We start from the raw sequence: 15,566 nt of genomic DNA on the forward strand, positions 1-15,566 counted from the left end.
TGAATTACCACTTGTTCAGATGTGATAAATTTTAGCTAAGTGAGCAAAAGCTACGATAGTTCGTTTCGGGGAAAAATAAACGCAAAACAAGCCCGGTGCCTGCTTGCATCTGCGCGCCCAATGACCTGACTGACTAACTTCAATGCTAATTCAATCGGAAACGGCGCAACGTATCCAAGTTTCTTCTTATCAGGTATTTCTCAGCAAAACGTATCCTTTAACATTCTTTACAGACTGTTTTGACCACCCTGTAAAAATGGTGCACAGTCGACATTGAAATCTCCAATACAAACTGTTTCATTCACTTGAACAATATTTTTCCGCAGGCCGGAATGGCCGAGCGGTTCTAGGCGCTACAGTCCCGAACCGTTCGACCACTACAATCGCAGGTTCGAATCCTGCCTCGGCCATGGACGCGTGTGATGTTAGTTGGTTAGTTGGGTTTAAGTCGTTCTAAGTTCTAGGGAACTGATGACCTCAGCAGTTAAGTCCCGTAGTACTCAGAGCCATTTGAACAAATATTTTTCCCCATTACCTTCGTACCAACACTTTGACCATAAGGAAAGATCGCGTCCTTTACACTTCCTAGGAGCCTGCTGTTGCAACTATCGCTTAGCTGAAGTTAACTAATCTGGCATTGTTAAGTAGAAAGCCTCACACTTAGTTTTTCATACTCAAACGGAAACAAACATTTCATTCCTCTGAATAAGCGTCTACTGACGGAAAAGTATGAGTTCGTGAGTGCATCTTTTCAGTTTCCACGACTATTAAGAGATTTTGGAGACCACAGATTTTGTATTATTCGACATAATGTCGAAGAGTGCTCGAAAACCAATAGTTGTAAAGATAACAATGTTCTAGAAACAAGTCTAAATTGACGAAAATTTATGTATTTCGCTTTCAGAAGGCAACCTTCAGTCACTATCGGCCGTAACTCCTTACTGAGTACGCTGAGAGAGGTTACAGGAGGGATCCCCCTGCCACGACTTGATCTAAAACTGGCAAAGTTTATGAAGAAGCCCGAACAGCCCTTGTTATATATGACCATCAACAATAGCGTCTATTTCCCAAGATACAGTGAAGAGCCTTGGCTTTTGACAGAAAACATTAGAGCAGAGTTGCACCTACCGACTGTTTCTTGCCAGTAAATACTGGTGGTAAAAATGCCTCCTACTGACTCTTAACCAGCTACCGCTCGTTGTTTATTTCAACCCAGGAAGCAAATAATAGGGGCGAATCGCCTTCTAGAGACGTGTTAAGTGTTAGGAGTCCTCAGCGATGCTACTTAATTGAAAATCTGAAGCGCGCGGAGTGGCCGCTTGGTTTGAGGCAACATCTTACGGATTGCGCGGCCCCTCCCGCTGGAGGTTCGGGTCCGTCCTCGGGCATGGGTATATGTGTGTTGTTCTTAGCATAACTTAGTTTAAGTAGTGTAAGTCTAGGGACCGATGACCTCAGCAGTTTGGTCTCGTAGGAATTCACACACATTTGAACATTTCTTTTGAGAAGATAGTACTTTGCTCCATTAGCAACAGCGCCCAGGGATGAAACAATGTTAACTTTCAGTTACAAATTTTCCGTTTTCTCACCTGTACGACTTTTGTATCTTTCTCCAGGTTTGTCTCCAGAGGTACAAGCATGTCCACGTAGAACGCTTTCAGCTGCAGGAAAACAAAAATTAGTTACAATCCGGACTGCTTAGAAAGTTGGTTCGGCACAATGTCTTAATGTTATGGAACTAACAGACGGATTTATCCAGTTGTATTAGTATACTCACTATGTTCATCTGCTGCTCGTGTATCTCCTTGTAGACGTCAACTATCTGAATCAGAGCCGAACCTGAAACATGAAGAAAAATGACATCAGTGCAGCCCGCGTCACGAATCTGCACAGTAATATTTGATTTAAAAGCAGGGCAGCTGCAAAGAGCGAATGAGTTTCGTTCCCTATTTCACTGCAAGACTCCGACTGGATTTGTTCACCGTTAATGGTGTTTGCACGGGCAAACGAGTGGATACAGCAAAAGCAAACTAAAAGCGGAAATCTTGATCGACTACCCGCTTCGTATGTTTTTTCTAGAGCATCGATCAAACAGAAACATGCCAGTTAATGTTGACCGCTTGTATTTCAATAATTACTGTCGTAATTGAAACACGTAGGCGAAGAGGTATAAATGTTAACGAGACGATGCTATAGCTGGCACAGTTTAAAAATTGCAAAAAAATTGTAATTTCCTTGTCCCTCTGCTTTTCCTAACAGGTGTAAATGGTTCCGCATTAAATATAACAAATTATTCAAAACTTAAAAGTCACACTTAAAGCGCGAAAATTTAGGAAGTAATTAGCACTGTTACCCTTTGAAAATTAAGCATATTCTGATAAGGATAATAATGAAACGGAAGAACTTTATCAAAAGATAGCTTCAAAATGTAATTGGTTGAGCACCAATAAAGTCATGCTTGTTACGGTTTTTGTTACTAAGATCAAGAAGTTTGTACGAGGACCAAAAAATTTGCTCGAACGCTTTATAGCATTTGTTTTTAAAAAGGGCTGAAAGGCAGAAATGAATGCGACATTGATCCGTGCTTGATTTCAGACACTTAGTTTTCTCTGGGCGGAATATCCACATGTTGTGAAGCTTTTTTCCTTTTTCGGACCCACAAATAGGCTTGCTTGCATTAACTCTGCTCTGTGGGCCTACACTACCTAAAGAAACGGAAAACAGTACACCTGGAAGGACGATGTCGATTTTGATCAAATGACGTCATGTGGCACTTGTGAAGATAGTAGATGTAGTGATAATGGTTTCAACGTCGTCCGCCAACAGACAGCATTGTGGCATAGCTAATACAGCGTCATCTGCGTCTACCCTTTAACAGGGCATGCTTGCAGCCAGACCTGTGCTCTCCCTACCAACTTCGTCCATTTCGTTGTTTCCTATCCCGTCATCCCTCCTATGTCACTATCCACAATTCCAACTCCCATACTTTCTATCCCTCTGCTGGCGTACCCCAAGGCTCTGACCTTTCCCTCTATCTCCTGTACACTTTTGGATATACCCAAACCGCCCAAGCCTTTCCATCTCCACCAATTTGCTCATGACACCGCCTTCCTAGCCCTTTATCGTACCCTTCAACAGTCCCAACGTACCCTCCAAACACGCCTTGACCAATTACCCACCTGGTGCAACCAGTTGTTCCTCCACATCAACCTCTCCAAGACCCAGGAGATCATCACAGGCTGCACCCCACGCTCCTTTTGTCTCTATGATTTCTACCTCACCATTTATGGTCGTCCTATTAACCTCACCCTTACCCTCAAATATCTTCGCCTGACCCTCGACCGCCACCGCACCTGGACTCCCGACCTCATCATCCAACACAAAGCTCACAACAGACTCCACCTCCTAAAACTGGCCAGACATGGGGTCTACATCCTTCCACCATCATTCACAACTACAAATTCTTGATCTGCCCCATCCTTTGTTATGCCAGCATTGGTAGGATGTCCGCCTCTCCCAGGTTCTATAAAGCTCTCCAAATCCTCGAACGCCATGCACTCTGTCTCACCTTCCACATTCACCCACCGTCCCCCACTCACAACCTCTGCGACCTCATACCCTTCCCCCACCTTCTCTTTTTCCTTGAACACATCTGCACCCTGTATATTGTCCGCCGCCTCGATCCCCCTCACCCAATAGTGTCTCCCTTCCTGTCCACCCCCAGCCCATTGCCACACCTTTACCACTGTGTCCCACACTCTCTCCATCTTCACACTCTCTGCCTCCTTTCCCAACGCAACTTCCACCATCTACCCCTCCCAGACGATGAGTTTCGCCCTGACATCTACCTCTTCCTGCCTCCTCCTCAGGGCTCCCCTCCAATGCCTCCTCTCTCTCCTGTGCTCCCCACCAGTGTCTCTGCACTCGATCCTGCCTTGTCTTCCCCTCTTCACATCCCACCCCACCAGTCTCCTGCCTCTTTTCATCCCGCTCATTCTCCTGCTGCACCTTGCTCTCCCCTCCTTTTCCATCCTCTCAGGCCTCTCCCTTCAGGAATTCCAGGAGTCACACCCTTGTGCGGCTGGCCGGCACGCAGGAGATGGGACAGCGTTGCGATGAAGACAGACGCCTCGCCCAACGACTTATCGTGATTATGTTCACTACCAGATCTCCGTAGATATTCTACAAGAGCCTATGAATATCCGCGGTGCTCTGATTTTCCTCCGGAAGAAACTCAATGGCAGCTTTCCGCTTGGAACGCATATCCGTTACAGACGCTATTTTGAAGGCCACGTATAGCAACGCCGTTTATCGGAGCTTCCATAAAACCGTAGGAGCTGAAGTGGGGACGTACTACGATATCCCACAATAAATTACGCATTTTTTCAATCGAAATTTTTTACTTATTGAAAGGCCTACCTATTTGATATCCTTTTTCCAGATGGCCAGTGAAAAAATATATCAGGATATTAATAAAATGTTGTGCTCCAGAAAAAATGTGATTAAATTATTAAGATTCTAATTAGGTAACTCCACATTGAAACCCATCTGATCAACTAGACTAGGTGACCTCCACAGATGAAGCATGCCGAAAGAGGGGGCTTCGTCAAAGGCCAGAATTCATCGCTTCTAGGAATTACAGTCCCGCTTCCGCATTGCGTCAGGTTTCAAAGCACCAAAGCGATGACTGTACTAGGATGCCTCACTCGATGACTCACCGATGTCTGCGGAGGCTCCCCAGGTGCCCTGCTGTGCTTGCTTGGCCAGCTTGCTGATGGCGTCCACGTACAGCCGGGACGCCGCCGCAGCTCCTGGAACATCGAAGACATTCGGTCAAAATTCGCTTGGTAAGTACAGACAGAACGGAACATAAAGGCCTGCAATTCCACTCATTCGCTAAAACGTACATATATTACAGCAGGTACCTACATGATAACACTGATGGGGGAGGTGGGAGGGGAGAGGTGGGGAGGGAAATAGGTAGGAAGGGGTACAAGAAGAATCATACCATTCAGGGCTGTGACGTATGAAACGTTCAACTTCAGAAACGGATGCCTAGTAATAAGTAAATAAGTAAGCAGGTCCATGTTCTACAAAGTGCATGTTTCACCAACAATTCAAATTTTTGTTCCATTCGAGATGTTTGTCCAGATCAAATAAGATGAAGAACAAATTATGTAGCTGAGAACAAAAGTAGATTTGAAATGAAGTATTAAATATTAGATGGTACATAAAAGCTACACTTGAATTTATTTTCGCGTATGCAGAAGCTTTAACGAAACTATGAAACAGTAACAGACAATTCTGTCATAGAAAACAACATTTACGCAAATATTTCAAAAGATATGCGTAAAAGACTGAGCATTTCGTTTGCTGTTGAGGAAAATCTATGGCTATATCTTCTTCAAACATCCTTTTGTTTATCTGTCTGCGAAAATGTTATAAATCTTGAAATAATGTCTTAACAAATTAGGCGCCACGTAGTTTCATTATGTTGAAGTCACAGATTTTGCGCCTTTCTGAGCACTGTAAACAAATGACGGCTAATTAGAAATTTATATTTGAACCAGAGAGGAAGAGGTAGAATAGGAGGTGTGATGAGTGAAGAAATAGAACTGGGAAGAGGTGTGAGACAAGTTTTATCATCAACACTGTTCAATATATATCTAGAGGAAATTATTAGTAAACGTTTTGATGGAAGGAGAGGAGTTTGTATAGGGGGTCGGAGAGTGGAGTTCATAAGATTTGCAGACAACATGGTTGTGATGGCAGAGTGTGCAAGAGAGATGGAACAAATGTTAGATGATCTAAACACAAAATTAGAAGAATATGGAATGGCGATTAATAAGAAGAAAACGTAAAGCATGGTAATTGGAGGAAAGGGGGAAAATACCGTATGAAAATAGGGGGAGAGGAAGTAGAGCAAGTGAAGAACTTCAATTACTTGGGAAGTGAAATAATTGATTACATGTATTGCTCAGCACAAATTAGGAAATGAATTGCAATGGCAAAAGAAGGATTCAGGTTGAAATAGAAATTACTTTGTGGACAACTAAACAAAGATCTGAGGAAAAGACTTTCCAAATGTTACGTCTGGAGCGTTGCACTATACGGTGCGGAGATCTGGACATTGAGGAAGGAAAATGGAAGACGTTTGAAGGCACTATAAATGTGGATATGGAGAAGAACGGCAAAAGTGTAACAGGAAGGCCGAGTAAGGAATGAAGAAGTATTAAGAAGAGTTGGAAAAGAAAGAAACATGCTAAAAATCGTCAGAAAGAGAAAACGGAACTGGATTGGACATTGTTTGAGGAGGGACTGTTTATTGAAGGAAGGAATAGAAGGAATGGAGGAGGGGAAAAGGGGGAAGAGGGAAAAGAAGATATCGAATGATGGACTATATCTAAGGAGGCATATATTCAGAAATGAAAAGACTGGCTATGGACAGTCAAAAGTGGAAGAGGCTTAACCCATGACAAGACCCGCCGTAAGGCAGAATACCATACTACTACTAGACCGACGATTATTCATCTGGACGACAGCAGTATTTATATCTTCACATATTAGATAAATCTGGAGGCCATTATCGCACAATCGATACTTAGAGATGGCCAGAACAGACGATATGCGACTGATATACAAGGAAAACAATAGCGAGCGCAGGAGCGAGCCTATCACACTACTGAGAGCACGACATTATAATTCTGCACTGCCGTTTCTCGATCAGCTGCCAGATCACTACAGAGTACTACCAGAAAATTCTAGATGTAGTGAATTTATGAGCAGTATGTCGAAAGTCGAAGAGCAAAGGAAAGCAATAGTTGACAATGAAGTGACACAGGGTTGTAACCTACGCCCCTCCCTCCCGCCCTTCACCATTTTATTTAACCAGTACAGCGAGCAAACCATGTGCGTATGACATATTGTGCCGGTCGGGAATCGGATCTGGGGACCCGTGATCGAGAATCAGCAACTCTCTCCACAAGACCACGAGCTGCTGACACAGTGAGCAAGCACTAAGGGAGACCAAGAGCAAACTGGAATTAAAGTTGAAGGAGAAGAATTAAAGCACACATCAAAGGGCAGGTGTACGAAATTCATTTATTTATTTGAAATTTAAAGACCTTTCAACTGATAAATTGAAACGGGCCTTACATATTACAGTTTTCGTTTGTCATCATTTTTTGTTGTGTCCTTCTGCGCTATTTAACACGGAATAAATACCTTTTTAAAATAACAAATAATTTAAGGCTGAAATACATGCATATAAATTTCGTTGTTTTAAGAAGAAGAGGAGAGAAGAGGGTAGAGGAATTATTTAGATGTGCTGTCACCGATTGTGACTGGCCGTGAATACCTCGTATGGTTTCTTCGAACTGTTGACTGCCAGTCACAACAAAGTAATACAAAAGTAGTAGCAGAGAACCTGTATTGCTAATCCCATGCATTAACGTTAGGCATTCGTCAGTCTACTGCACTGCACTGGGTGCTTTCTTCTCTAGGCTGGCTATACCTTATACTGCGTTTACTCTAGTATTCCTATCCTAAACTATTATTTGACTTCTATGTAGAACTTGTCTATGCATTTTGGCATTTTATGCCTGACTCATTATTCTAGGTGTCTTATTTCCTGTGAAGTACCGTCTTCCTCTTCCCCCTCATCCTCTTCAGTGACACTGTGGTCTCTGTCCACCCGTTGGAACCAGTTGTTACGTTACGTGTAGGCATGTCTGTTGGGTCGTTTCCACGGGAGTACTCCATGTGCTGTTTTTGAAATACTATCACTTAATGTATTTAGGTGTGCTCATGTTCGCGTGTTGCCCGTAGGAGGAGGCAGTGTTATGAGGAACTTTTTTCCCCGCATGTGCTGTTAAGTGTCTGCCTCAGACTCACGCCGTTTACCGGTGTGGGGTAAGGTCTGTGTCCAGTTAAGAAAAGTACTGTAGCCCGGCTGGAATCGGTATGTTCCATTCTCACCCGCTTCCATACGTCGGAGAGGATATCGTACTGCCTACATCCCTTCATCACTTACATTCCACTTTCCCTGCCACGTATTCAAACGCCAACTTTTAAGGTGGCGTGTCGTCTGTATAGGTACTCCAGTTATTGTACACTCCTGGAAATGCAAAAAAGAACACATTGACACCGGCGTGTCAGGCCCACCATACTCGCTCCGGACACTGCGAGAGGGCTGTACAATCAATGATCACACGCACGTCACAACCGACACACCAGGAACCGCGGTGTTGGCCGTCGAATGGCGCTAGCTGCGCAGCATTTGTGCACCGCCGCCGTCAGTGTCAGCCAGTTTGCCGTGGCATACGGAGCTCCATCGCAGTCTTTAACACTGGTAGACGGCCGCGACAGCGTGGACGTTAACCGTATGTGCACTTGACGGACTTTGAGCAAGGGCGTATAGTGGGCATGCGGGAGGTCGGGTGGGCGTACCACCGAATTGCTCAACACGTGGGGCGTGAGGTCTCCACAGTACATCGATGTTGTCGCCAGTGGTCGGCGGAAGGTGCACGTGCCCGCCGACCTGGGACCGGACCGCAGCGACGCACGGATGCACGCCAAGACCGTAGGATCCTACGCAGTGCCGTAGGGGACCGCACCGCCACTTCCCAGCAAATTAGGGACACTGTTGCTCCTGGGGTATCGGCGAGGACCATTCGCAACCGTCTCCATGAAGCTGGGCTACGGTCCCGCACACCGTTAGGCCGTCTTCCGCTCACGCCCCAACATCGTGCAGCCCGCCTCCAGTGGTGTCGCGACAGACGTGAATGGAGGGACGAATGGAGACGTGTCGTCTTCAGCGATGAGAGTCGCTTCTGCCTTGGTGCCAATGATGGTCGTATGCGTGTTTGGCGCCGTGCAGGTGAGCGCCACAATCAGGACTGCATACGACCGAGGCACACAGGGCCAACACCCGGCATCATGGTGTGGGGAGCGATCTCCTACACTGGCCGTACACCTCTGGTGATCGTCGAGGGGACACTGAATAGTGCACGGTACATCCAAACCGTCATCGATCCCATCGTTCTACCATTCCTAGACCGGCAAGGGAACTTGCTGTTCCAACAGGACAATGCTCGTCCGCATGTATCCCGTGCCACCCAATGTGCTGTAGAAGGTGTAAGTCAACTACCCTGGCCAGCAAGATCTCCGGATCTGTCCCCCATTGAGCATGTTTGGGACTGGATGAAGCGTCGTCTCGCGCGGTCTGCACGTACAGCACGAACGCTGGTCCAACTGAGGCGCCAGGTGGAAATGGCATGGCAAGCCGTTCCACAGGACTACATCCAGCGTGTCTACGATCGTCTCCATGGGAGAATAGCAGCCTGCATTGCTGCGAAAGGTGGATATACACTGTACTAGTGCCGACATTGTGCATGCTCTGTTGCCTGTGTCTATGTGCCTGTGGTTCTGTCAGTGTGATCATGTGATGTATCTGACCCCAGGAATGTGTCAATAAAGTTTCCCCTTCCTAGGACAATGAATTCACGGTGTTCTTATTTCAATTTCCAGGAGTGTATGTACGTTATATAGCCTCACCATCCTTAACCACTACCATGAAGCTCCATATGTGATGGTGATATCTATCGGTCATAATCCACACACACAACAGTGCATCCACTGAGGTGGTGTCGAAAGCTCCTGATAGCCTCAGTAGGACACTTCTCTGTATGACACTTGTCTGCCCTCCCATGACTGATGCTTTGTCAGTGACCTGGTTCAGTCTGTGACCTATGTGCTAGCGGCGAAGCTGAGTACTGATTCGAAGAGGGTGTGTCCGTAAGATTCGTAGAGGCACAGTTTTAGCCTTACCAGTTTACGTAGTACCTTTTCTGCTTTGTATGGTATTAGCTTTATGTCTTCGTGGCAATTTAATGTCTCATCTGTGTTTACCAAGACATAGCGTGTTACATACGCTCCTCTGATTTTTGTGTCCCATATTTTAACTGAAGGATTCCTTTGGAGTGATCCTTTCAGTATGTGACTAGACCCTACCGTTGGTTAGACCGTTCGCCGTGTGCGAGTCTTTCGATTTGACGCCACTTCTGCGGCTTGCGCGTCGGTGGGAATGAAATGATGATGATTAGGATAACACAACATCCAGTCCCTTGGGGAGAAAATCTCTGACCCAGCGGGAATCGAACCCGGGCCCATTCTGTCGCGCTGACCACTCAGCTACCGGGAACGGACAGCCTTTCCGTAAAGTGTATGTTGTTTTGCTTTCGGCTATCCTAAGTTCGTTGTTGTTACTCCATTGTGTTACTGTTTGTAGTATGCCACTGGAAATCTCTTGTATATGGAAGGAATTGACAGTATCTTGAAGAACTGACAGAAGATGAAAATAAAGAAAAGCAATGGAATGTAGCCAAATCACGTAATGCTGATACTATTACATTAGGAAATGAGACAAAGTAGTAGATACGTTTAGCTATTTAGGCACCTATGAGCACTGCGGAATAGCAAGAAAATAGTTTCTGAAAAGAAGAAATGCATAGTTAAGCGTTAGGAAGGCTTCTCTGAAGATCTTAGTATAGAGTATAGCCTTATACGAAAGTGAAACGTGAGTGATAAGCACATCAGATCAGAAGAGGATAAAAGCTTTTTGAATGTGGTGTTAGTGAAGAATGCTGAAATTTCTAAGGATAGATCTAAATGTAGCCATGTATGGAAGTGAAACGTGGACGATGAATAGTTTAGAGAAAAAGAGAATCGAATTTTTCGAAATGTGGTGCTACAGAAGAATGCTGAAAATTAGATGGGTAGATCACATAACTAATGAGGAAGTATTGAATAGAATTGGGGAGAAGAGAAATTTGTGGCACAACTTGACTAGAAGAAGGCATCGGTTGGTAGGACATGTTCTGAGGCATCAGTATTGGAGGGAAGCTTGGGGGGTAAAAAAAGGTAGAGGGAGACCAAGAGATGAATACACTAAACAAATTCAGAAGGATGTAGGTTGCAGTAGATACTGGGAGATGAACAAGCTTGCGGAGGATAGAGTAGCTTGGAGAGCTGCATCAAACCAGTGTCTGGACTGACGACCACAACAAACAGATCTATAAGATAATGAGGAGGTAATGAAAAGACATTTGCACCACATGTGACTGTATGAGGGAATCTGTTGACAGCATCCATCTTGAGGTATCAAAGGCTAGTCAGTTTCGTAGTGGGCGGAAGCGGGGCGGGGGGCAGTTTAAAATTTATACAGCGAGACGAAGACTTCAATTCTGTAAGGAGACTTAAATGGATGTAAGTCGCAGTAGCTACGCAGGTATGAAGGCGCCCGCAGGCGGCGCGTTTCGTCACAGGTGTATTGGGTTAGCGTGATAGCGTTACAGAGATATTTGGCAAACTCAAGTGGCAGACTCTGTAAGAGAGGCGCTCTGCATCGCGGTGTAGCTTGCTTGCTGTCCAGGTTTCGAGAGAGTGCGTTTCTGGATGAGGTATCGAACATATTTGAGTTCGAAGGAACTTGCCCCCTTCTTGCAGCGGTGTACCGTAGAACTATATCTCTAACGTCGATCAGTTGTAGGAATTTGGAACACGTATTATGTTCGCGTATAATGACTTTTCTGGAGACTAGAAATCTACTCTGTAGGAATCAGCATGGGTTTTGAAGAAGACGGTAGTGTGAAACTCAGCTCGCGCTATTTGTCTACGAGACTCAGAGGGCCACAGACACGGATTCACAGGTAGATGCCGTGTTTCTTGACTTCCGCAAGGCGTTCGATACAGTCCCCCACAGTCGCTTAATGAAGAAAGAGCATATGGACTATCAGACCAATTGTGTGATTGGATTGAAGAGTTCCTACATAACAGAACGCAGCATGTCATTCTCAATGGAGAGAAGTCTTCCGAAGTAGGGGTGATTATAGGTGTGCCGCAGGGGAGTGTCGTAGGACCGTTGCTATTCACAATATACATAAATGACCTTGTGGATAACATCAGAAGTTCACTGAGGCTTTTTGCGGATGATGCTGTAGTATATCGAGAGGTTGTAACAGTGGAAAATTGTACTGAATTGCAGGAGGATCTCCAACGAATTGACGCATGGAGCAGGGAATGACAATTGAATCTCAATGTAGACAACTGTAATGTGCTGCGAATACATAGAAAGATAGATCCCTTATCATTTAGCTACAATATAGCAGGTCAGCAACTGGAAGCAGTTAATTACATAAATTATCTGGGAGTACACATTAGGAGTGATTTCAAATGGAATGATCACATAAGGTTGATCGTCGGTAAAGCAGATGCCAGACAGAGATTCATTGGACGAATCCTTAGGAAATGCGATCCGAAAACAAAGGAAGTAGATTACAGTGCGCTTGTTCGCCCACTGCTTGAATACTGCCCAGCAGCGTGGGATCCGTACCAGATAGTGTTGATAGAAAAGATAGAGAAGATCCAGCGGAGAGCAGCGCGCTTCGTTACAGGAACATTTAGTAATCGCGAAAGCGTTACGGAGATGACAGACAAACTCCAGTGGGAGACTCTGCAGGAGATACGCTCAGTAGATCGGTACGGGCTTTTCTTGAAGTTTCAAGGACATACCTTCACCGAGGAGTCAAGCAGTACATTGCTCCCTCCTACGTATATCTCGCGAAGAGACCATGAGGATAAAATCAGAGAGATTAGAGCCGACACAGAGGCTTACCGACAATCCTTCTTTCCACGAACAATACGAGACTGGAATAGAAGGGAGAACCGATAGAGGTAGTCAAGGTACCCTCCACCACACACCGTGAGGTGGCTTGCGGAGTATGGATGTAGATGTAGAGTAGTAGATATTGCTTCCCCCTACTTTTACCTCCCGAGGAGACCACGAATGTAAAATTAGAGAGATTCGAGCGCGCACGGAGGCTTTCCGGCAGTCGTTCTTCCCGCGAACCGTACGCGACTGGAACAGGGAAGGGAGGTAATGACAGTGGCAAGTAAAGTGCCCTCCGCCACACACCGTTCGGTGGCTTGCGGAGTATAAATGTAGATGTAGACGTAGGTGTAGATCACTACACTGTACTGCAGAATGATGAGAAGCACAGAGAAAGGGAGGCGACCCAAGGCTGTCCGTGTGTGTATGAGCGTGTGTGTGTCTAAGCGCGTGCGTGCGGACGGCAGAGCCGTGGGAACAGGTGGCACCCGTTGCCACGCAATTAACTGCGGCCACCCCGGCCGGCGCCGTGTCAGCCGCAGAGGCTGCAGCTCGCCGGGAATGCTGCACGGGGCGAGTTGCGGTCTCTGCCACCGGCCAGGCCCAGGGCCGAGCTCGGCACATTGGTGTCCTCACAGTCAGGCGGTAATTACTAGGGGGGCGCAAGCACACCGGACTAAAAACTAGCAGGTCCCGGAGGCCCGACTCTAATACCGTGTGACACAGAATCCAGCCTTCATTTATAGACTCGAGTCGGAGTGGAAGAGAGTGCGCAAGATTTTCCGCTTATACCACACCAATTTCGAAGAAATCAGGCGCTGACTGACGTGAATATTGAAACCTGGTAGTCAAGGGAAAGCAGGATTCGGTTACGATTGTGAAAGGGGCCGTAATCATTTACTATTGGTTGCCTTTTACAGTTACACACTGTGGTGTGCGTACTGTTAGACCTTCGGTACACACGCCGTCAGATTATTTGACTAGTCGCTCTAACGAAGTAGGCGAGTGTCTGCAATATGTCTCGTGGTCTTATCGTGGCTTGTTTATTTTCTGCCGTTAGGTCACACGATAGAAATGCCACTTGCACGCTTAGAGTAGCAGATTGACGGTGACCAACTTTAAACAGAACTTGATTAATTTTCACACACATTTATTAAAATAATAAAAAGCGTAGACATTACGTAACTTGATTCTGGATGCTGTTTACAATGGACAATCTGAAGTTCCTTTGGTCTTGGAACGTTAATCTTATTCTCACATATCTCTGATACTTGACAAAGTGTCTCTACATTTATCTTCATGGCTATGTACAGGAATATGGTAATCTTATTAGGTACAGATTGAAACTTGACTATAGACTGGTACAGGCTGGTGCAGACAAATGCAGACTGACTAATCTGAGGTCTATACACTTGTTATAATACCTCACGCGTTCAGCTATCACTGCGCGAGTGTGATCCACGAGGAGAAAAGGTTCTACATAAGCAGCAATCTCATTGGCTGCATTACATATTAATACGTGGATCGGCGGAAGCAGAATTTGGTCCGTCTCTAAGGCAGCGCCATCTCGTAGTGCGAAGACGGACGAGCGCTCCACCTGCGCTGTTAGGGGGGCGCGCTCTAGTGGGAAAGTTCTGTACGCCCGGTCTACGCGGAACTATGTACACAACACACACGACCAGTAATTCCAGAGTCAACAATAAGTAAAAGTACCACACGATCCGCTGTATATGCGGAACTATGTACACAATAAGTAGAAGTTATGAATGAAGAAATAAACAACTGGGTAAATGATAATGTTTTCAGTGAGTTACAATGTAGCTAATCCCCATTAAATACAAATAAAGCAGATAATGTTTTCGAAACAAGCCGCAGTGATCTGGGCAGAATGCCGTACACGCGAGGAATGAGAATGAAATAAGAACTGTTTAAAACTCGCTGCAGATTACAAATTTCAGGTATTGAAAAATTAAAGGCAAGTCGCCACAAACACAGTAGAAGACATCAGACGCCAGGACTGCTAGTAAATAAGGTTTACAGGCTTACTGCGTAAATACAAGTACCAAATTTGAATTTTGAGGCAAGTGACCACAGTCACGGCTGAAGGCCTTACACGCCAGGAACGGCAATAATATAAAAAGTTTAGAAACCAGTTGTAAAACAGCAAATAGAATAGGAAAGGTTAATTAAAAAGCAAGCAACTAATCACCAAACGGGTGAAACAAGATGACGGTGAACTTTGTAACACAACCCTTAACATCCACTGAACACTGTACTGCTATATTTATTCCAGAAGGCGACTAGAAATATTATGTAGACATATACAACCTTCAATGGAGGCATTACAAGGTACTGTAATAAATAATACAATAATAAAACACAAGGACCATTACATAAGTCCCTTAAAGGGTACTGAGGAAGGTTATAGCCGGTGAAGGCGTGAACTGAAGCAGCTTTACACTGAACTACTGGCCATCAGACCTCCTTCCAGAACACACATATCTTACAAAAACGAAGGGGTCACAGACGGTGCTCCAGAAATCGACCCCCGGGAAGGTCCGGCAACAAACACTTTCACGAGCGATGAGATACGCAGCCAAGAGTTGCATTCACTTCACAAGATGGTAACTCAGACTAGTGGCTGTCTAACGAATGACTAATGATAATCTTGCTGAAGCTACCTGACGTCCGATAAACCAAACGCAACGGTGCAACAATACGACAAAGCCGGAACCGGCACTCTGCACTACGTCCCCAGAATACTGTGTTTAGCGCGCCTGGAACGAGAATGGAATCACTACCACCAGAGTAGAAGAATCGCCAACCGGCCCACAATCAAGAAAGCTGTCAAAACCACACGCCTTACGGGACAGCAGCAGCAGGCGAGGAAACGTCCACT

General features: G+C 45.5%; 1 protein-coding gene across 2 annotated transcripts in view; it reads right to left on the reverse strand.

Moving 5' to 3' along the window:
• LOC126335554 (brain-specific angiogenesis inhibitor 1-associated protein 2-like) overlaps positions 1 to 15,566 on the reverse strand; it is a 521,250-nt gene that overhangs the window by 78,706 nt on the left and 426,978 nt on the right. For both annotated transcript variants that reach the window (XM_049998957.1, XM_049998956.1), the window contains exons 3-5: positions 4,719 to 4,811; positions 1,778 to 1,839; positions 1,590 to 1,661 (exon numbers count right to left, since the gene is read on the reverse strand). In XM_049998957.1, the coding sequence (XP_049854914.1) occupies positions 1,590 to 1,661; positions 1,778 to 1,839; positions 4,719 to 4,811 (227 nt within the window). The remainder of the gene's footprint in view (positions 1 to 1,589; positions 1,662 to 1,777; positions 1,840 to 4,718; positions 4,812 to 15,566) is intronic.

The sequence above is a fragment of the Schistocerca gregaria genome, chromosome 2, assembly GCF_023897955.1.
Source record: "Schistocerca gregaria isolate iqSchGreg1 chromosome 2, iqSchGreg1.2, whole genome shotgun sequence".
NCBI lineage: Eukaryota > Metazoa > Arthropoda > Insecta > Orthoptera > Acrididae > Schistocerca > Schistocerca gregaria.